We start from the raw sequence: 23218 nt of genomic DNA on the forward strand, positions 1-23218 counted from the left end.
GGAACACGGGCCTAGGCATTGAGTTCGAGCCCAAGGACTCATCCCCCCCAAAAAAGAAGAAAGTTGAAGAAGAATATAATATCTATGTCTCCACTAGAAAAAAGGCAAGATTTTAGAAGGAAGAAGGAAAAGGAAATATTAGTAGCTTCAGGAAATTGTTCTTTGGCATGTGTGTGTGTGTGTGTGTGTGTGTGTGTGTGTGTGTGTGTGTGTGTGATTTAATCTATAGCTTGACATTCTTTTATATTCATTTGGAAATAACAAAAATATTTAAATTCATAAAGACAAATAAAAATTTAATATATCTTAAATGAGCTTAGGAACTTCTCCAAGTCTTTGAATTTTGATTCCTCCAAACCCATAGGTATTTATGTATAATAATCTTTAATCATCTTTAAAATTCCTAAGAGTTCTAGTCCCTCTATAGATCTAATCAATACTTATAATCAAGCACATCAGGTCAAGTACTATATCTATCCTGTGCTGGAAGAGTTGAGAAAATTCTCATCATTGTGACGTGTCCATTGTGCTACCTCAGACCAAAATTAAATCCAGAAGATTCAACAGGACCTCTGAAGATGGGAAATTACTCATTCATTAGTGTCACTGCCAAGCTGCTCAGCTTTATACCCACCTAATTGTCTTTAGGAAAAGATATGGTTTACCCACAGGAAACTTGAGAGCCAAAGAGTAACTCTGAACACTTCAAAGTCTAGATGACATACCAGGTACAAGGAGGAGAATTTGACTTCTTTTAAACAATTAAAAAATGCATTTCTCATTCCTTTTGAGAATGAAGAAAAAAACGGGGAACTGGAAAGGAGAAGCAAAGGAAATATAGGAAGGAGGATACCACAAGCTGTTTTCAGCTGTATGGTGCCTGTATGGGAAGAAGTGCCCAAGCAGAAGTCACACTGAATCACTAGAAATACCAGGAAGACAATGTCTTAGTCCGTACAGATTGATTGATTCCCCTTTAACAGAGCCAAGAGAAAAAGGATTTTGACTAAAGTGATAGGGATTTTATTACATATTTGTTTCACTAAAAACCCTTCTGAATTAACCCTATCAAAGGACATTGGCTTCTTTGCTTCAGTTCCAAATGAATTAAGAACTTACATTCAGGGGGTGGAGGGGAGTTATAAGAGTTTCCCTATGTCCCCCAGCTTGCCTGTTCAGACAAGAGATTTTAGGCTCTTGAGACATTTCGTCTATGCACAGCAGTGTCCACAGCCGGGCTGAGCCTTCTTTTCCTTATCTATGCTACCACCTTTCACTCTTACTAAGGATTTCCTCTTTTGCGTCTCAGCGTGACCTCACTAAAACACCATCTCTCCAGTTACTCATCAGGTCAAACCCTTGACCTGACCATAATTTGTCTTTGCATGACCATAATTTCCCCCAATCTTGTCTTTTCATGGCCATAATTTCTCCCCATGTGACATCAAATAGGTTCTCTGGACTCAATATATCTAGAATCCAACTACTTCCTCTCTTTACTGTTACCACCTTGTTCCCCACCACCATCTTTTCTAGCCTGGATTCTCTCAGTAGCTCCTACCCCCTTCCTTCCAAGTCAATTGTGTGGTTTTCACATGTGAAAGCAAACTATAAGCATGTTATTTGTGAGTCTCCAGATCCTTTACATGTATGATTTTTTAATTCTGACCACAAACCATAAGCTTCTGATAGGGAAGAACCTTTTTTGTAGTTTCTTACAGAATGGGATGGTGATACATTTCCTAGGAATAGAGAGAAATATTTACTAAGTTATCTGTGGATGACAAAGGGGTAAATTGGTGGACACAAATGATTGAACAAATGAAAAAAGTCAAAGATCAACTTCATCCTTGGTGACACACTAAAGCCTTTCTGTATGTGCTGTGTTGTAGAACAAGAAGCAAGTAAAGGTGTCAACATTCAGAGATACCCAGTTAGAATTTGGGTCTACTAAACAGTGTCATCTGAGACAACTCCAGCAACTGAAGAAGAAACTTCTGGCCCTGCAGCAAGAACTGGAGTTTCGCACAGAGGAGTTGCAGACTTCTTATTGTTCTCTCCTGCAGTACCAATCCATCCTGGAAAAGCAGACATCTGACCTGGTTCTTCTCCACCATCACTGCAAACTGAAAGAGGATGAGGTATGGCTAGATTAAAGATTGAAATGTCCAGGTGCCCATGTGCCAAATCAGGCCAGACCTAAGAGGCAAACGTGTCCTCATAGAACATTTCAACACCTTGAGAAGGTTTTGAAAACTTTTCTTTTTTCATTCTTGTACCTTTTGAAGCTGAGAAGGAGGAAACTAAACAGAATGACATCACTGGGTGAGAGTTCTAATATTCATGCATATGGGTCATGTGGGGGGAGTGTGCATACACATTTGTGTGTGTGTGTGTATGTATCCATCTTCACCATCCTATCCCCATTGCAATTTAAATGCAAAAGACTCTAGGCCTCTGAGGATTCTTTTTTTCTAAGTGTAAGGTCCACTAGAAAAATCAGGTTTTGATGATATATAAATTTCTGCACCTGCACAGTTAATAAGATAGCCAGACACTGAGTCAATCACTGAGAATGCTAGATCATCTTTTCAGACTGGAGTTTTAGATCCTATAGACTTAGTTTAAGTATATTCTGGGCATTCATCTATATTCATGCTCTAAGGCAATTTTTTTAAACCAAAGGGAAGCAGCCCTGTAGAATCCCAAATAAATTCCAAAGACCCACAGCTACAGAACTAAAGCCAGCTAAGCAGTACAGACACTAATGCAAAAAAAAAAAAAAAAAAATAGTTCTAAGTAGTGGGACAGACAAACTCATATCAGAATGCTTTTTTTTTCTTCCTTCTGATTTTAAAGTAAATTCCAAGGACTATTTTTGACAGTGCTGTTGCTTAAGGACTAAGTCCAGGGTCTTTATAATGAGTCTTAGAAAATATTTTTTTAGTTGGAATATTATGACCTACAAATAATTTGCTGTAAAAGACTGAGTGGAAAAGAACAAAGAAAGGTTATCTTATTGCAATATAAGCTGGGCCAACCAACACCTGTGAGCATAAACCATGGTTTAATAAAGCTAGTATAAAGTGACATTAAAACTGGCTGGTTTTAGCATAAACAAAAGTCCCACCTAGGTAAAGCAACCCTGAATTAATTGGAATAATAATGAGCCATTTGTTTCTATGTCATATAAGCAATCAGGGCAACTGCAGTTTCCATCATGTATTACATCCTACCCTTTGGCCACACCATCACAGCCACTCAAGGATTCCATTCTCAGGCTACCTAAGGTGGCTGCTAGAGCTCCAACCATCCTATCCTTGTTCCACATATTCCAGATAAAGAAAGGCATACTGCTTCCTTTTTAGGACACTTTTCATGCTACTGTCCATTATTAGTGACATGGCTCCAGCTAGTTCCCAGGAAGCATGGGAATGTGGCTTTTGGGGAGGTATACTCCTGCACCCAATCAAGTCAAGCTTCTGTAATTAAGGAGCTGGGGGGGGGGGGAGGGAAATAGATACAAATTTACACAGAAGCATCAAACTTCTGCCTAAGATAGGCCAACAGCAAGCCCCCTGGGGTGCACATACAAATCCAAATAGGTAGTTCACTCAGGAGATGATTCCAGAAAGCACTAGAGTGATGATCAAAGAGGAGCAGGAAGTCAGTGAAACAATCACTATGGAGCAAGTTACTTGCTGTAACCCCTGGGAGCTCTGGGAGATACTACAATAGAACATGCCTCTAAATTAACCCACTCTATCAACCCAGTTATAAGTTGAGGGCCGCTTCTGAGGGTACTCACCAACACTTTCAACTGCCACTGTCTTGCCCCTCTGAATAAGAAAAGCTCTCAGAGAAAGAGCTATTGGAAGGAGCCTGGTGTGCAAATACTGAATTCCAATTGGATGTGAGTAGGCCACTGACAGCTTCTGTTACAGACATGAATTTAAAATACCCCTCTCTTCTTCTTTTCTAACAAACACCTTAAACTAAATGGCCCTTTCCTGAGAAGAAGCTCAAATATTAGGCAGCAAGTATAATTAGCCTAACTAATGGAATATGTGCTATTAGAACTATCAACCCCTTTAACACATGCAATTTGAGCTGTGAAACTTAACAAAGCCAGTTTTATATTATCTCCCCAAGTTGTGAGTATTTTGAAGTCTTTGAGAGGTGAGACTATGTCTCATTTGTATACATCCCCTCTGCACTCAACACAATGCTCATGACCATTGGGCAACTCATTACTTGATAAGGAAGAAAAGGAATCTAAATAAGGATCCTACAAATCTCAGAGGAACTTTGGGTCATGCTCTCCCACTCTCTCTTAGAAACTTTGCTGACAGGGAACTGTGTGCATGAGGGTCTGTACATTTTCCAAATTAGATCTCTAGAGAATGCATGGGAAAGAATGGATACTGAAATTTCAAACCCTTAAAACTGGAGCAATACAAATCTATTCCTGTGACTCAACTAGTATTTACTGAGTTCCTTCCAAATGTTGGACAGGATGGAACATAGAAAGATCTCTTCCTTTAAAGAACTTAACCTGCAAATAGGATGATCTTTATTCCTATTCATTCCCATCTTGATATTACTTACCACAGCTTTTAAATCTATGCTGTCCCTATTCCATACGTCTGGGTTTCTAGTTTAGATAGAAGACTGCCGTGATTGGAGTCTTAGAACCATATCCATTCCTCATTTGATGCTTGCATAGGCTCAGTGAGCTTTTGTTCCTGCACTAACAGGTAATCCTCTATGAGGAAGAAATGGGAAATCATAATGTGGACACAGGGGAGAAGCTCCTTCTGGCACACAAGCAACTTGCCTTGGCCGGGGACAAGATTGTCTCCCTAGAAAGGAGCTTAAATCTCTACAGGGATAAATACCAGACTTCCCTGAGCAACATCGAGTTACTGGAGTGCCAGGTGAAGATGCTGGAGGGCGAGCTCAATGGGATCGTCAGTGAGGTAGGATTTCCGTGTTCGGACTCCTCAGATCACGAGTTCCAGCAAGCAGACTTACACTCAGCTGTTTCCCACTCCTGGTCCTAGCCTCTTCCACCGGAAACCCAAAACTCCAGGCAAATATCATCCCTTGCCCTTGAATTTTGCAGACCTTGGCTTTTAAATTGCTAGTTTTCACATTAGATAGATAGAGATAGATAGATAGATAGATAGATAGATAGATAGATAGATAGATAGATAGATAGATAGATAGATATCATATATTGATATATGACTTTTAATATGAAATTTTATATTTTTTCCTTCAAGGAATTTTTCTTCTATTGCTTTTAAATCAGTCCTTTTTTATTCCTACAGTGTTAAGAAAGTATTAGAACCTAAAGATACCTTGTTTCTTAACTTTTGTATTCTCTGTCTGCTAATATACTAAATTATTTACATGAATATGATTTATGACCAGGTTTAGATTGCTGGCTGACCTTTCTGCAGCCCGCTCATGGGCAGCTTTCATGCTCAGTGAACATGAACTATTTCTAACTTTGCCTGAAAAGCCCAGTTAGGGAGACAAGTTTACTGGGAACAGGATCTATACAATCTGAACCAGAACTCTCTATACTTCTTTTTTAACCTTGTGTGTAACTTCACCCTGTTATTAGTACAGACTAATGAGAGGATAATAACCTTCATGAATGATTTCAGATATCTAAGGAACAATTATCAAAGAGACCAAAAAAAAAAAAAAAGCATAGTTCTTGGAGAACTGTTTTTTTCTTTATGTTACGGAATCTATACCTCCCATATATAAACATGTACTTAGAGATTTTCTATGCTTATGGAATTCTGTTGCTGACTCACAAATAAGAAACAAAACCAATTCACTTTTTTCTTCTTTTTTTTTTTATCGGTTGTGGGACTTGGGTGCTGTCCCTCAGCTCTTCAGCTCAAGGGAACGATCTACCACTTGAGCTACAAAGCCACTTCCTGTTTTCTAGTGGTTTATTGGAGATTAGAGTCTCACAGACTTTCCTGCCCATGCTGGCTTTGAACTGTGATCCTCAGATCTCAGCTTCCTGAATAGCTAGGATTACAGGCATGAGCCACTGGTGCCCGGCAAAACCAATTCACTTTTATGTGTGTGTGCCAGTCTTAGGACTTGAGCTCAGGGCCTGGCTGCTGTCCTTGAGTTTCATCTTTGCTCAGGGCTAGTACTCTACCGCATAAGCTACAGCATCACTTCTGATTGTTTTCTGAGTAGTTTATAGGAGATAAGAGTCTCATGGACTGGCTGGGCTGGCTTTGAACCACAATTCTCAGATCTAAGTCTCCAGAGAAATTAGGACCATAGGGGTGAGCCACCAGCACCCAGCCCAACTCATTATTTTTAAATACCCCAGGATCCTGAGAACAAAGGTGATCACTCAAAGGTGCGGGTCTGCCCTTCTCCCTGCATGTCTCCAGAGCATCAGGAGACCCTGAAACGACTGTCTGAAGTCTGGCAAAAGGTCTCTGAACAGGATGACCTAATCCAGGAGCTTCGAAATAAGCTCGCCTGCAGCAATGCTTTGGTAAGTGCCTCATTCTAGAACATTTGTCTGAAAAAAAATCCTCAATAAGCCATGTGGAAGAAACAAAGGAAAGAGTATCATCTAAATTAATCTTTCACCAAGACCTGCACCACCTTTGGTTCACATCCTCTGTCAAATGCATCTCTCCTGTTTTTATTAATGTCCAGATTTTTCTTGGCACGGGAGGTGGGGGGTGGGGGGTGGAGGAGGGAGGTTACTGGGCAGGGGGGTGGGGGGGGGGCCTGGGCACTCAAGGCTAGCACTCTACCACTTGAGCCACAGCACCACTTCTGGTTTTCTGGTGGTTTGTTGGAGATACGAGTCTCAGAGACTTTCCTGCCCGGGCTGGCTATGAACCACGATCCTCAGATCTCGGCCTCCTGAGTAACTAGTACTACAGGCGTGAGCCACTGGCACCAGCTTAATTTTTAGATTCTTAAAATAAATAAATAAATAAATAAATAAATAACTTTAAACCTCTCACACAACAACTTAAGTGCCCATTCACAGGTTAATAAATAACAAAATGAAGAGAGAAATGCTTTTAAAATATCTATATTATAGGATAATATGCTGTCAATAAAATGGGTGAAGTAGATGTGTTAGAGCTGCATGCAAGGAAGTTTGTGGCATGTGTTGACAGTAAATTGCAGAATCCCATGTATAGTGTGATCTAACTTTTTTTTGTCAGTTGTGGGGCTGGCTTGAACCTCAGAGCTTCTACACTGTCCTTCAGCCTCTTTGTGCTCATGGCTAGCGCTCTACCACTTGAGCCGCAGCATTGCTTCTGGGGTTTTGAGTGGTTAATTGGGGACTTTTCTGCCTAGGCCGGCTTCAACCCACAATCCTCAAATCTCAGCCTCCTGAGTAGCTAGGTTCGCAGATGTGAGCCACAAGCACCCAGCCTAACTTTTGTTTTTTTTACATCACTGACCACTAATGCATGGTACTCATAAACTGGCATGTTGACTTGAAACCCTTTATACAACTTAAGGGTAATTTCTTAAGATTTTTAAATCACTGATCATACGTATATACTGTCAGTTCTCAATCATGTTCTCCCTCTCTTCATGGAAGTAAGAGAGGGCAGAAGTGGAAGCTTTCTTTTTTTCAATGTTTGGGTTTTGCTTGAATTGTTTTCCATAAATTCAAAACGTATGACATTAAAAAGAAAACTGAGTGTTCTTTAACTTTTTCTTGCTATACATGTGCATTCACCCATTGCATAAGAAATGCTTTCCCTTAATTCTCAGATCCTAAATCATGTCATCTAATCGCTTAAGCACATGTCTCCATCATCGCGTCCAAAGAACCTTCTTTTAGCTCATAAAGTGGATCCCCCAAAAGTTCAGGAGAGGGTCCAAAATGTGGCCACAGACAGGCTAGAGTCAAATCATTCCTTGATCCCAGATTGAGATCATAACTCCTTCTTCCTGCTGACCCCATGGGAACTACACAGTGAAATTACATCATCGTGTTAACAAACGTCTCCTGAAGAAGGAATGTAAAGTAATAATAATCATATGCTATTGATCATCCACCCTGTGACTGACTTGTATTCTTTCCCAGGTTCTGGAGCGTGAAGAGACTTTGATCAAATTACAAGCTGACTTTGCTTCCTATACAGCCACCCACAGATACCCTCCTAGTTGCTCAGAAGATGCTGAAGACATCAAAAAGGTGACAGCCCTTTGGCTTCTTTGTGCCTGGCAGGATCAGCCTGAGCTGGGTTTTCTTCTAAGCTTTCCTGGTTACTTCTATTTTATTTCATTTTTGTGCTAGAATGCGAGCTTGAACTCAGAGACGAGTGTTTTTGCTTGCTCCTGGCTGGTGCTCTACCACTTAAGTCATCTCTCCACTTCCAGATTTCTTTTCGGGTTAATTGGAGATGAGAGTCTCTCAGATTTGTCTCTCCAAGCTACCTTCAACTCTTGATCCTCAGAACTCAGCTTTCTGAGTAGCTACAATTAGAGGCATGAGTCACTAGCATCTAGCTTATTTTTATTTTCAAACTATTATAGTTCACATTTTGTGTGGCTTTAATTGACTCTGCTACAGGCATTCTGTGTATAGTGTATATCAAGCCCCAAAGATGGTGCGAGCATTGGATTTTAGAATTATGTCTAACTCTTAGCCAACTTCTCATGATAGACCTAAACATGATGGTATTCCTGTTGGCTTGGTGAATTCAAAAGGACCATCCAAGCCTTCTAGTGTCTAGCTAGAATTGAAAGCTGCAGATTTAGGGAGGATTTCGAATGCAATTTCCTTCCCTTTTTAACTCTAGAACATTCAGAGCATTTTAATTGATTTTAAAAATAAATAAAAGTTAAGCCATAGAAACAGAGATTTGATGAGCCAATGGTCAAGGTCTGCCAGGCCAGGTCCTGACAGGCCAGTCTTACCTGAACGTAAGGTGCATGGCAGAGCCAGCCTCTGGAGAGCCTGTACTGTGTGGGTCAGGTGGGGCGCGCTGGATGCTGCAGTGGGGAGAGAAGAGAGAGAGAACAAACACATGATCTGCCCCAGGGGTCCTATCATGGGGAGCCAGAGACTTCTCATTCTCACTTTCCAATTGCAGAAAGTTGGATGAACAAGGGATCAATATTGAACTTTGTAGTCGTTCTTCTTTGTTACTGCAGATACCATCAATACTTATTTTGAAAGTCAATTTCATGTTATTCATATCTGACCTATGGCAACACCTCATAGCACTCCATTTTTAAAATGATACAGATGAGAAACCTCCCCATAAAATAGCCATTTTATAGTTCCCATCCGAGCCTCCATGCTGCCTGTATGTGCCTTTATGTGTGAAATGATGCATACCATGGTTTGATACAGCTGTCCCCTACTGCCCTGTCAGTTGGTGCCGCCCTAGTATGAACCTTTAATCCTACAGTACCCACACTTCTCCTGTCTTTGGACTACATTTCTACTTCCTGTCCATTCTGAAATCAAATTAACAACTCTACCCAGCATCCTTAGGCCCAAGCAATCAATCATTCTTCAGTCATGTGTCCCTGCCTCCCCTAGGTGACAAAATATTCCTTTATCAGGTGCATTATCTCAAGCCTGTAATCCCAGCTACTTGGGAGGTGAAGATTAAGGATCTGTTTGGGGCCAGCCAGTGCGTAAGAGTGCAGGAAACTCCATTTCAACCAATAACTGGGTATAGTGGATTGTGCCTGTCATATCAACTACAGGGGAAGTACAAAGGCCAAGTATACCTATCATTCCCATGACACTAGGAAGCTCAAGTAGGAGGATTACAACCCAGGTTATGACCATGAAGCGAAGCCTTACATCAAAAATAACTAGGATGACCAAGCACCAGTGGCTCACACCTGAAATCCTAGCTACTCAGGAGGCTGAGATCCGAGGATCGCAGTTCAAAGCCAGCCCAGGCAAGAAAGTCCGTGAGACTCTTATCTTCAGTAAACCACCAGAAAACCAGAAGTGGCACTGTGGCTCAAGTGGTAGAGTGCTATCCTTAAGCTGAAGTGCTGAGGGACAGCACCTAGGCCCAGATTTCAAGCCCCATGACTGACTATATATATAATAACCAAAATGGGCTAGGAATGTGGCTTAGTGGTAGAGTGCTTCCCTAATATGCATGAAGCCCTGGATTCAATTCCTTATTACCACATAAACAGGAAAGGCCAAAAGTGGTGCTGTGGCTCAAGTGGTAGAGTGCTATCTTGAGCAAAGACATAGGCACAGTGCCCAGGCCCTGAGTTCAAACCCCAGGACTGACAAAAAAAATAACCAAGACAAGACCTGTAATCCTAGCTACTCAAGAGGCTGAGATCTGAGGATCATGTTCAAAGCCAGCCTGGGCAGAAAAGTCCCCATGAGAATCTTATCTCCAATTAACCACTCAAAAACCAGAAGTAATGCTGTGACTCAAGTGGTAGAGTGCTATCCTTGAGCACAAAGAAGCTCAGGGACAGTGCCCAGGCACTGAGTTCAAATCCCACAACCATCAAAAAATAAAAAATAAAAAAGCAATCAAGACAGAAATGGGCTGAAGGCATAGCTAAATCCCACAACCATCAAAAAATAAAAATAAAAAATAAAAAAGCAATCAAGACAGAAATGGGCTGAAGGCATAGCTAAAGTGGGTAGAGCACCTGCCCTGCAAAAATGAGGCCCTGAGTTCAGTCCCCAGTTCCACCCAAAGAAAAAAGTGTTTCCTAGCCATGTGCTGGTGGCTCATGCCCGTAATCCTAGCTACTCAGGAGGCTGAGATCTGAGGATCACGGTTCAAAGCCAGCCTGGATAGGAAAGTCCATGAGACTCTTATCGCCAATAAACCACTCAGAAAAACAAAACCATAAGTGGCGCTGTGGCTCAAGTGGTAGAGGCTAGCCTTGAGCTGAAGAGCTGAGGGACAGCACCCAGGCCCAGAGTTCAGGCCCCACGACCACCAACAACAACAACAAAAAGTGTTTCTACTCTTTCAGAGTAGCCACAGTTCTTGTGGCTACTGCCCATAACTCCCCATGCCCTCCTACACACCAATCTTTCGCCCCATGCTAACCCCACTGGCCTCTCTGGTGTCCTTCCTGCAGACTCTTGTCACTGGCCCATCCCTCTGCCCTACAAAGCTCCCCTCTCAGATACCTATAAGAGGGATCCTCCTCCTCCTCTCAGGTCCACGATCAGAGGCCCCTTCTCAGTGAGGCCAGCCCATCTTCCTGTCTAAAATTGCAGCACACATATTCCACCCTGCCCCCTGGACCTCCATGTCTCCTTTGCTGTCCCGTTTTTCCCATGGATGCATCAATGCTTGACATTTTCTATAAGTCACTACTTATTATGCCCTTGGTCTCACCTCACTAGAAGGTCGTTTCCAGCAGGACTGAGGATTCATGGTCTTTGTTCATTGTTCCACAGTCTCCAGCACCTAGGACAGTGCCTGGAGCATACAGTGACTGGTGCAGAGAGGAAGGGCCTGTTTCCTTACGTACATTCTGTGTAAACATGAGCAGTCTGCAACATCCTTCTCCAAATCATTCTCTTTTTAAATTTTTGTTAAGGGGGGAAAGCAGGAGAAAATGAAAGTGGGGGTAACACTGCAAAAAATGAGCCAGGCGCCAGTGACTCACGCCTGTAATCCTAGCTATTCAGGAGGCTGAGATCTGAGGATCACAGTTCAAAGCCAGCCCAGACAAGAAAGTCCGTGAGACTTTCTTCCAGGAAACTGGAAATGGTGCTGTGGCTCAAGTGGTAGAGTGCTAGCCTTAAGCTGAAGAGCTCAGGGACAGCACTCAAACCCAGAGTGCAAGCCCCATAACTGGCAAAAGAAAAGAAAAACAAATGCACTCATTACTTTACATTACCTTACTTATGTAACTGTCACCCCTGTGTACATCACCTCTACAATAAAGATAGTGCACAAACCATAAAATTCATCACTATCTAATTCCAGGGCGTTTTTACCACCCCAGAGAAACTCCATGGAGTGTCTCCCCCTCCCTCCTTAGTCCCCGGCAAGCACTACCGTCCCCCGCGCCTGCTCAAAGTTGCACTGTGGACATGTCTCCGACGTCCTCATGCTTCCTTGCTCTTCTCCCTGCTGCCAGATACTGAAACACCTGCAGGAGCAGAAGGACAGCCAGTGCCAACATGTGGAGGAGTACAAGAACCTCGTGAAGGACCTGCGCACGGAACTGGAAACGGTGTCAGAGCAGAAGAAGAACATCATGAAGGGTTAGCCGAGGCTGCTGGGCTCAGCTGGAGAGCCAGAAGGAAGCGGAGCTCTCTTCTGAGCAACCACATCCTGTCCACCCATTGTAGACATGATGAAGCTGGAGCTGGACCTGCACCGGTTACGGGAGGAGTCATCTGCCCACAGCGAGAAGAAGGACAGAGAGATGGGCGTTCTGCAGCGCCAGCTGGAGGAGCTACAGCTGCAGTGCGCAGAGGCAAAAAAGATGACTTTGGATAAAGACAAGGTGAGATCAGGGGCTTTCTTGTTGGCAGGTGTGAGGCTGGGCTTTGGGCTAAACCAATTCTGCCACCCTCTCCACCCCCACCACTGTACTTGCTACCAGAGACACTGCACAGTGTCCCAGCATGCTCTTTTGTCCCAGACACAGCTTGGGGTATTTCTCTGGAAATTTTTGGTCCTAGTCCTGTGTCTTGAACCAGGACCTGGGCACTGTCCCTAAACTTTTGTACTCAAAACTGGTGTTCCACTACTTGAGCCACAACTCTACTCTCAGCTTTTTGATTGTTCAATGGAGATATGCATCTTATAGACTTTTCTGCCTGGGCTGGCTTTTGAATCAAGATCCTCAGATCTTAGCCTCCTGTGCAGCTAGGATTACAGACATGAGCCACTGGCACCTGGTTCTGGCACTTTTTTTTGTAACATGTAATAACTGTATAGATCATGTTGGGACTATAGAGGCATAAGAAAGGACTGTCCCCCATCCTGAAGAGTAGCAAGCAAGTTTGAGAGTAACAAGCGAGTTTGAGGGTAACAAGCAAGTTTTAGACACACTTGCATTGTTCTCTGACACTTTTCTCACACTTGAATTGGAAGGAAATGCTATAAAAGAAATAAGAAGTCTCCTTATTAAGAATTCCATGTGAATTCCACCTTTAAAATTACAAATCTTATGAATACACAAAGCAGTTGGAAATGTTAATGGTGTTACGCAATGGCCTAGATGAGCTGTAGTTGCCAACGTGAACTAAGTTCCCAGAAATGCCTTGAAATGAAACCAAGAATGGAAAGACTGTGAAGCCAGTGCAAACTGTTACAGACAGGACTGTTCCAACACTAACCTTCCCTCACACCTATCACTTATCATCCCGTTGGATTGACTGGTTGCTCAGTAAAGCCTCTTGCTTCAAAGTAAGAGGAAACAGAGCGACATGAAGCAAGGAGTCTGAATAGACATCTCTAAGCCACTCCTGTATCATTCAGCAAATACTCTTGAGCCCCTACAACATTCTAAGCAGTGTTGTAGGCACTAAGAATGTGACATGCCACATCTTTCTCTAGATGAGCTGGAAGCCAGCAGAGACTATTTGGACATCCACTATATCCAAAGTTGTATACAGCAGTGACTCCTTAACCATTCTATCCTTATCCAGTGTATCCACTGGATACATTCCAAGACCCCCATGGATACCTGCAACCACAGATAATATCGAGTCCTCTACACCTATTTTTTCCTATACCAATGATAGTACCGCTGATAAAATTATATAAATTAGGCTCAGTAAGATCTTAACCAAAAAGGTAACTAATGATAGAGAAATTGCCATAGGCTACAATGAAATTTGTGTGAATGTGATACTCAGCCCCTTCCCCTGGTGCTGTTAGCCAAAGCTAACAATGTGTTCCCCACCCCCAACCCCTGACTCCCAGCACTCTCTCCTGCACTCCTGACTTGTGTTTTCTGAGGTCCCCGGTGGCTGTGGGTACCCATCCTAGTGTCAGAGAGCATAAAGAGGAGGCTCTGGCAATATCCAGGCAAGAGATGCTGGTGACGTGGAGGAGGACTCGGGGCTGCTCCTGACAGACTGTGCCGGCTGGGGCTCAGGCCTTTCCAAGTATCTCCACTTTGCTTTCTTCAGCTGCTCCAAGAGAAGGAAGATACGCTTCATGAGCTGGAAAGGAAGGTGAGCCAGGTTCAGGGTCTCCTCAGGAAAAAGGAGCTGGAGCTGGAGAAGAACCAGTCCACACTAAGAGACATGGAAGAGACCCTCAAGGAGGCCAGGCAGGACTCCAAGAGCAAGCTGGAGTGCGAGGCCCTGAGGGCTGAAGTCCAGAACCTGACGGACCTCCTGGAGGAATCCAAACAGCATCAGAAGACCACGGGTGAGGCTGCCCCTCCCTCCCCAGATGGCCACCCCAATGTCTCACCTCCAGTGGGTCCCTCCACCCTTCTGAACTCCCTTACTTACCCCGAGCTCACCACCTCTCTGAAAGCTCCACCACAGCTGAACTCACAAACACACACACCCTTCCCTGGACTCTCTCAGATGAAGATCCCATAGGACTGGGCTCAGAGTCTGGGCTTTGCATCAGATTCTTCTCCATCTTCTCACATAGTTGGCCCCTCCCCTGCCTGGTTTTCAACTTCCTCTCTCCCTTTCACTTTCAAACACATGCTCTCCACCCAGCTTGGACTTCAGAGATCGTGTCCTGGCCCCTCTGCAGAGACTGCTTTCTTAGGCTACCAGCTACTTGCCCCTTGGATACAGGGTTTCTTGTGCTTGAATTAGATGTATTGGTGGTGATTAAACAACCAGTGAGTATATTAAAGCTACTGAATTGTCCACCTTCAAGGGATAAATGTATGTTATGTGAAGGTGCTATCAATCTAAAAAGATCTGAGGCTGGGCGTCCTTTGTCTCTCTGTATGCTACCTTACAAGGTCGCCATTCTCACTCAAAATCTCATTTTTCAGCTCTGGAGACACTCTGTGCCTCATTCATCCATACGGCTTGTTACTGGCTTCTCTCTCCCCACCCGGCTCAGACTGTAGTAGTCCATCCCCTGAAGACTCTGCCTTCCTTCCTTTCCCCTGTCTCTCTATAGTCTCTCTAGTGAGCGCCCTCCTCGTAGCTCCATTACTCTGCTGATGACCTCCAAACGTACAGCCCCAGCCTGGTTTTGCAGCTATGGTCAGCCCTATCTCGTTTCCCCTGGACACTCCATCTTCTCTTCTGACTCAGATTTCTAAAACTGAACTGTCCAACCACATTTCAAGGGATGTCTTCCTTTTTCAGATCAGGAAACTTTGAGGAGGAATGGTGTTTAAGTCGAAACTGGAGCATGAAGAACATACTTGACATGAAGAAACCCCAATGGGAGCTGGGGACCAGTGGCTCATGCCTGTAATACTCACATTCCAAAGCCATCCCAGGCAGACAAATCCAAGAGAACCTTTATCTCCAATTAACCAGCAAAAAGCCAAAGTAGAGGTGTGGCTCAAGCCTTGAGCAGAAAAGGAAATTGAGAGACCCTAAATTCAAGCCCCAGTACCCCTTCCCCTGTCTGTCTGCCTCTCTCTCTCTCTCTCTCTCTCTCTCTCTCTCTCTCTCTCTCTCTCTCTCTCTCTCTCTCTCTCTCTCTCTCTCTCTCACCTTTCTCTCTCTCTCTTTCTTACACACACACACACACACACACACACACAAGTGAGCAACTTACTTAGGAGTTCTTCCATTGAGGCAAGAGCATGGGGGAAAGGAAATGGAAGTCTTCTCTAATCTAATGTGTTCTGATTTGCCTAAAGCACTCTTTCATACCAAGTCTCTGCTCAATGAGTCAAGTTTAAATATTTTTCTCAAGCCTTCAAAGTCCTCTGCAACCTCCTTGAATACACTTACCTACTTAGCTCCCATTTTGCCTTTCAAACTGAACCAGCTTTCACATCTTCCCCATATCTTTTTCTCCATCTCCATCCCACATGGATCTTTCTTTCTGCCCTCATAGTCGGTGAGATTTTAACATTCCAGAGTTCTCAAGCCAAGGCTGTCGCTCTGCGGTAGAGCATTGCTTAGCATGCACAGGATCCTAAACTTAATCTCCAGAAAGCATCCAAAAATAATAACATTCCAGTGGTCTCTCTGATGAGTAGGCCAGTTATGGCTGTAAAACTCCATTGGAGGGGAGCAGGGGAGGAATCAATATTTGTCTTTCATAGCAGGACAAGAAATGCAGGAGACTCTGAGTAACTTTTACTAATTTTCATGATTTTGTCCAAGAGATAGAAGGCAGATAATTTTTAAAATTTTTTTATTGTGAAAATACTGTACAGAGGGGTTACAATTACATGGGCGAGGTAATGAGTACATTTCTTATCAAGCATTATTGCCTCCTCCTTTGTTTCCCCTTCCCATCCCTTCCCATCCCCCCTACCCCCCTACCCAATCCACCCCCACCCCTCCCCCACACCGAAGTAGTAAAGTTCATTTTTCCATATAACAACTTGTACATCCCATTGTTGCAATGGGTCCACCTGTATCCCTATTTAAATGAGTTGTTTTTTCTCTTCCCCTTCACAAATTTTACCAACATCAAATACAGTGAAAGCAGGGGTTATACCATGGGGGAGGGACATACAAAGCAACAAAGAAATCATCTTATAAATATATTAGAAACAATAGCATGAAAGAAAAAAAAAACATTTGAATACTTATCTTGGGGTTCATTTCCCTAACATCAACTTATCTGACCTTTTCTGCTTGACTCAGACATATACTAGATATTGCAAATAAGGGAAACCATGGAACCTATATTTCTTTGGGTCTGGCTTACTTCACTTAATATAATTTTTTCCAAGTCTTTCCATTTCCTAACAAATGGAGCAGTGTCATTCTTTCTGATGGAGGCATAGAATTCCATTGTGTATATATACCACATTTTCTTCATCCATTCATCTACTGAGGGACATCTGGGTTGGTTCCTTATCTTAGCTATGGTAAATAAGGCTGCAATAAACATAGTTGTGCTGGTAGCTTTAGTGTGGTCTTGTTTGTGATCATTTGGGTAAATGCCCAAAAGTGGGATTGCTGGGTCATAGGGGAACTCTATGTGGAGTCTTTTGAGGAACCTCCATACTGCTTTCCAAAGTAGTTGAACAAGTTACACTCCACCAACAATGCAGTAAGTTTCCCTTCTGTCCACATCCTCTCCAGCATCTGTTGTTATTAGAGGTCTTGATTATGCCAATCCTAACTGGGGGTGAGGTGGTATCTCAATGTTATTTTGATTTGCATTTCTTTTCTGGCTAGAGAGGTTGAGCATTTCTTCATGTGTCTATTGGCCATCCGTCTTTCCTCCTTAGAGAAGTTTCTCTTTAAGTCTTTAGCCCACTTATTTATTGGGCTGTTGTTTCTTTGAGGATTTATTGTTGGGGGATTTAATTTTTAAGTGCCAAGTATATTTTAGATATGAGACCCTTGTCCATTGTATGGCTAGTGAAGATCTTCTTCCAATCCATAGGCTTTCTAGTGATCTTGCTAGCTATATCCTTTGCCATGCAGAAGCTCTGCAATTTTATTCAATCCCATTTGTCCAACCTTTCTTTGATTTGTTGTGTTTCTGGGTCTCTATTAAGAAAATTTCGGCCTGTGCCAAGGAGACCTAGGGTTTCTCCTATTCCATCCTGTAATGTTTTCAGAGTGTCAGCTTTGACTCCGAGGTCTTTGATCCATTTGGAGTTGATTCTGGTGCATGGTGATATATAAGGATCTAGCTTTAGTTTTCTACAAGTAGTTAACCAATTTTGGAAGGCAGATAATTTAACAGAGATCTTTAGACCTGATCATAAAATGGAGAGGAAGATGGGAAATGGAGAAAGATAGTTCTAGACTCTAACCAGCCCTGTTGGAGAGTGCAACCTTCCCATATGTTCTTCTACATGGACATGCCATCAACCTGTCTCTTGGTTTCTGCAGGTCAGCAATTATCCCAATGTAAGGATGAGAAAGAGGAAGTAATGCACAAACTAGAGGAGACCCAGAGGAAACTGCAGAACTGCATTCTCATGGACAAGGAGAAGGCGGAAACCATCGAGAACCTGCAGAAAGAGCTACAGAAAAACCAAAGGAAGGGCTCAGCCACTGAAGCGGAGCTGTTCGAAAGCAGGTACCTCCTGTTCCCTTCCCTGGGAGCCAGCCTGGACCACAGTGGGTGACAGCCAGAAATGAGAGAAGCAAGACCTCCCTAGAAGGCCAGCCCACAGCCTGCCAGCAATTGGCACTGGAATGTTTTCCTTGTTGTTGCCTCTTTGCTTTAGGAAACAGGGAGAAGAGTTGGCCTCAGAACTGGCAGAGGCTCTGAGAAAGCTCGAAAATGGAGAGAAGGAGAAGAAGCAGCTTCAGAAGTCACTAATTGAGCAGGATATAAAAATAAATGACATGATGAGTTATGGCAAAGTCATTCAGCACCAGGTATGGAGGGCAAGTAGGCAGCCAATACCAGCAGCTGTCCTGCTCTGAGGTTAAATGAATCCTTCTTTATTTGGAAAGATCCAGGCAGATGGATGGCCCAGAATGTATGTTAGTTGCCATATCATCCGCTTGGCAAGAATTCCCATGGCCAGTAATAAGCATTTTTAAAAGAATAAGCTCAAAATGAATCAAATAACAATGTTATTCTTTCAATAATTCAAAAGGTCTCCTTGTGGATCAATTTTAAATCTTTGCTTCCCTAACTGTTCTTTTTTGTGCTCTTCTAAGATAGTTTAAAACTTTATTCAAAGAGGTTTCTGTCTTAAAAGATTGGTAAATGGGAGGAAATACTGACACTATGGGAATTAGATCAACAAACAAAATTGATTAAACTAATTAAAGAAAAACTGTTGACGGCATATGGGAACACATTTTTCCATTGCCTATACCATAGAACTAAGGGATTGTTCTCATATATATCTTGATCTTTTTCTGTCTATAATGGTCTGAATTTTTGTCCAAATACAAACGTAGTGTAAGACTGTCTTTCTACCTTTGATTTTCTCAGCAAAGGGAACTAGAAAGGGCCAAAACCCAGGCAGAAGGTGACCTTCAGGATGCAATAAGGTCACTGGAAGAAAAACAGGAACTGTTGAAAAAGAGCAAAGAAAAGGAGAAGTCACTGGAGGATGAACTTGACGCTTTGCAACAGGAAGTAAAAAGGAAGGAAAAGGCGGTAAGAAGGGAAATCTGGCGAGAGTCAGATCGTGAATCCAGGGCCAATTTCATGAACCTCCCAGGCTCAGGAGGTTATGGGTGTCCAGTGCTCAGGAGAGAAAGGAGGGACATTGGGAAAGACCACTGAGTAGGAGAAGGAACAGTGGGGTGGGAAAAGAGTGGAGTTTTAATAGTAGACTCAGTGAACATTTCTCTTCTATATTTTGCTCTCTACTGGGGGAACAGTGGAAAGACAGTTGGAGAAAGTTGGAGGATGAAAACAAGCATCTCCAGGAAGAGTTGACCAATGCTGCTTCACAACTAGAATCTGCTGCCAACAAATGCAGTGCCACCCAGAAAATTGTCGATGATCTGAACTCACAGGTAAGGAGGTAGAACCTCAGGGAAAGGAGAGCCTGGCTCCTGTGACCCTTGATTTGAAATCCACCTGTGTGGATGGCACCTCTGGTGCAACCACGAAACTGACTGGCTCGGCCAACTATACATTCTGTGGCCCTTGCAGCCTCTACCCTTCCCTTCCCTTAGATGGGGTCTCTCTCTCTCTCTCTCCCTCCCTCCCAACAAAACATTTCTTTCCTATGTGCAAAGTTTTATTTCATCCTCAGTGGAGTCCCCAACTATCTGGACTCCTTTCAGTGTTGTGTTTTAGGCCAGAATTAAGTGAATTGGTTGTTTGGGACAATTTGTTAGAGAACATTTCCAGAGCTAGTCATAAAACACAGAAAGGGGATAAGACAAGAAACATTTTATTGGGTACTTCACATAGGTAAAAATGACAGGAAATAGAAAATGGCATCTGACATGAGCTAGGCACTATGCTTCAATCCAGTCATCATTTGTGTAAAACTTTACATACATATAGAGATAGATAGATAGATAGATAGATAGATAGATAGATAGATAGATAGATAGATAGATAGATATTGCTGTGCTCCCCTGTCTACAGCTGGAAGAAAATCTGAAGCTCCAGGTCACTAAGTAACAAGCAGAGAGAAGTAAAGCATACTGAACTTGGCTTGTGAAGCACTAGCACCTGTTCCTCTCCATGATAAGCAGTGACATTTCCCACAACTGAATACATTGCATCTTTCGGGGTGGGGGAGGAATAGAGCACCTTGGCATACAAAGGAAACATTAAGCAATTCTTATGGCTTCATATTATCTATTTTAAAAAGTTATTAACATTGAATTGCTATTCTTTAAGAATAGCACGGGAAATGGGGTACTGTACAGTGGCTTACACACATGATCCTTGCAACTTAGGAGGCTGAGACCTGGAGGATCATGATTTGAAGCTGGCTTCAGCCAGAAAGTTTATGAGACATTTTCACAACTCATACCTGGCTGTGGTGGCATGCACCTGTCAAGCTTAGCCATCATGGTCAGAATGTTCATGAGACTCCATCTCCAGAGAAGGAGACTCTGTGTGTATGCCTGTGATCCCAGACAACAGTGGGAAGCCTAAAGCAAATGGATCACAGTCCAGGCACTGGCCTGGATGGGAAATGAGTCCTCATCCTAAAAATAACCAGTGAAGCCAGGCACTGGTCGCCTATAATCCTAGCTGCTCAAGAGGCTGAGATCTGAGGATCACAGTTCAAGGCCAGCCTGGGCAGGAAGGTCCCTGAGACTCTTATCTCCAATTAATCACCAGAAAACCAGAGGTGGCACTGTGGCTCAAGTGGTAGAGTACTCACCTTGAGCTGAAGAGCTGAGGGACAGTGCCCAGGCCCAGAGTTGAAGCCCCATGACGGACAAAAATAAATAAATAGCCAGTGAAACACAAGGCTCATCTAGTGATACAACACCAGACTAGAAAACACAAAGCCTGAAATTAAACAACTGTAATGCTGAGAGAGACAGAGACAACCAGAGAGAAAGAGACACAGACAGAGAGAAAGACACAGAGATAGGAAGAGAAGGGAAGGAAAGGGGAGCGAAGGGGAAGGGAGTGGAGGGCTAATACTCTAAATATCATTAGAAGAGAACCTGGAAAGATAGCTCTAACCTTTTACAACAGAGAAGGTAACTGTGTGAGCATAAACACTGACTGCTGTGACGATTACAGCCGCGGAATGAGCCCAGCTCTTATCCACAGAGGGCCAGGAGCTGGGTCTCTAACAGTGACATTCTTGCTTCCTACAGTTAACCTCCCTGAAAGAGTCCAGAATGAATCTGCAGACGCAGCTGGACTCGGCTATCAAGAAAGAGAAGCTCTGCCAGCAGAACATGGTCTCCAAAGACGCTTATGAGGAACTAGCGCAGAAGTCACACACCTGTCAAGATGACCTGACCCAAGCCCTGGAGAAGGTGAGGCCACACCCCCTCATCCCTAGGGAAGTTTTCAAAAACATGCCAAAGACTCCAGAGACACTGTCCTGCAGGGCTGGCTATCCTCCGGGCATCTCAGACCCTTCTCCTGGGGCTGGACTGGGTCTCCTGTCAAGAGAAGGCTTGCTTCCTCTTAGTTCGGCTTTTGTTGGGGGGTAGGAACAGGCAAAACGGGGCCATGTTGAGCCAATCTTTCTGCCCATGGGTGACTCTGGAGCAAGGCTTTCGGGGGGAAACTGTGCTCTGTCCACCCCCTCACTCCCCCCTACTGATCATGCCGACAAATCAATTCATCACACTTGAAGAAGAAGGACTGGGGGAGAGAACACAGGCGTGCAGACATTCCAAAAACTACCCCTTTCTGGAACACTAGGCAAAGTGACCATCGGTGCCAATCAGAGAACAGGGAGGGATTGAACCCTTCTCTGTTCAGGACTCAGCAAAGAGCCAAAGGGCTCTGATGACCACTTTCATCCCCTTTGTCTTTACTGGAAGCTCACTCATGCGACCACAGAGACAAAGAACCTGCAGCGAAACTTGCAACAGGCCCAAGAGAGGAAAAGTCAACTGGAAGATGAAATCCTCGCTTACGAAGACAGGATGAAAAAGGTCAATGTGGAATTAAAAAAACTGCAGAACTTCCACCAGGAGAGCGAACTAGAGGTGAGAAGAAGCCAGGGGCTTGGGCTGCCTTTCTCTTAGGGGCGCACAAGGTCACCTTTTGCATCCAGAATTATTTAGCGTTTAAAAGCCATGCCCTTTGGCTAATACATTCCCTCCACCGACTCTGCTCCTTGATGGGCAGAAGTAACGAAGATCAGAGCAGGAGCGCCCTCTGCTGGCCGCTGGAAATAAAATACCCCCAACAAGTCCTCCTAGGCCAAGAAAGCCCACCCTCTCTGCCTTGTCCTTGTGTGATCTGTCCTTTTGTGCTCCTGGGCAGGTGCGCGCCTTCGACAAGAAGCTGGAGGAGATGAGCAACCAAGTGCTGCAGTGGCAAAAACAGCACCAGAGTGACCTCAAGATGCTGGCAGCAAAGGAATCACAGCTCAGGTCGTTTCAAGAGGAAATGGCCACCCTGAAAGAAAACCTCCTTGCAGATGAGAAAGAGGTGGGCAACCCTGGGTACTATTGCTTCCTTTTGTACCATCTTGCCTACATAGTCCTTGGTGAGCGGGTAGTGTGTTCAGTGTGATGCAGAGGTAGGTACTACCGGGCCACAGCCCCTGCTTCAACCTGAATATAGTCTAATGGCTTGGTCGATACATTTTGACCAAAAAAAACCTCATTCCAGAGAAGAGATTGTCTAGCACATCAGCTGCCTCTGACTCAGACGCCTCTCTGAGTGTTCCTCCTCCAGGATACACTCTATACATACAGCAGCCCGAGACCCTGAGGTAGAATTGGCTAAGTAGACACGCCCTGCTACCTGAGCACTGAAACTTATGTTAGGAGGCCTCAGAACATCTTGAGGTGGCTGCAGTGTTTGTCCAAACGAGAAGGAGGCTAGCTCTTCCTCCAAATATTTTTCTTCCCATCTGTTGAAAATATATCTTCAGCTGGGCATAATGGTTCGCTTCCTGTAATCCCAGCTACACAAGAGGCAGAGATGACAGGAATGAGGTTTGAGACCAGCCAAGGCAAAAAGTTAACAAGACCCTATTCCAGTCAGTGAGCTGGGCATGG

At 43.7% G+C, this 23218-nt stretch overlaps 1 protein-coding gene across 5 annotated transcripts in view; it reads left to right on the forward strand.

The window, feature by feature from the left end:
- Nucleotides 1–23218, forward strand: part of Pmfbp1 (polyamine modulated factor 1 binding protein 1) — a 45444-nt gene that overhangs the window by 16664 nt on the left and 5562 nt on the right. For 4 of the 5 annotated variants that reach the window (XM_070026187.1, XM_070026191.1, XM_070026186.1 and 1 more), the window contains 14 exons: nucleotides 1893–2141; nucleotides 4758–4979; nucleotides 6371–6541; nucleotides 8111–8221; nucleotides 12130–12256; nucleotides 12344–12501; nucleotides 14138–14381; nucleotides 17969–18158; nucleotides 18310–18463; nucleotides 19032–19199; nucleotides 19427–19564; nucleotides 21347–21511; nucleotides 22028–22195; nucleotides 22476–22643. In XM_070026187.1, coding sequence (XP_069882288.1) covers nucleotides 1893–2141; nucleotides 4758–4979; nucleotides 6371–6541; nucleotides 8111–8221; nucleotides 12130–12256; nucleotides 12344–12501; nucleotides 14138–14381; nucleotides 17969–18158; nucleotides 18310–18463; nucleotides 19032–19199; nucleotides 19427–19564; nucleotides 21347–21511; nucleotides 22028–22195; nucleotides 22476–22643 — 2433 coding nt within the window. The remainder of the gene's footprint in view (nucleotides 1–1892; nucleotides 2142–4757; nucleotides 4980–6370; nucleotides 6542–8110; nucleotides 8222–12129; nucleotides 12257–12343; nucleotides 12502–14137; nucleotides 14382–17968; nucleotides 18159–18309; nucleotides 18464–19031; nucleotides 19200–19426; nucleotides 19565–21346; nucleotides 21512–22027; nucleotides 22196–22475; nucleotides 22644–23218) is intronic. The other variant, XM_070026188.1, reaches the window with a different exon arrangement.

The sequence above is a fragment of the Dipodomys merriami genome, unplaced genomic scaffold, assembly GCF_024711535.1.
Source record: "Dipodomys merriami isolate MVZ:Mamm:240054 unplaced genomic scaffold, mDipMer1.0.p SCAF_176, whole genome shotgun sequence".
Classification (NCBI taxonomy): Eukaryota; Metazoa; Chordata; class Mammalia; order Rodentia; family Heteromyidae; genus Dipodomys; species Dipodomys merriami.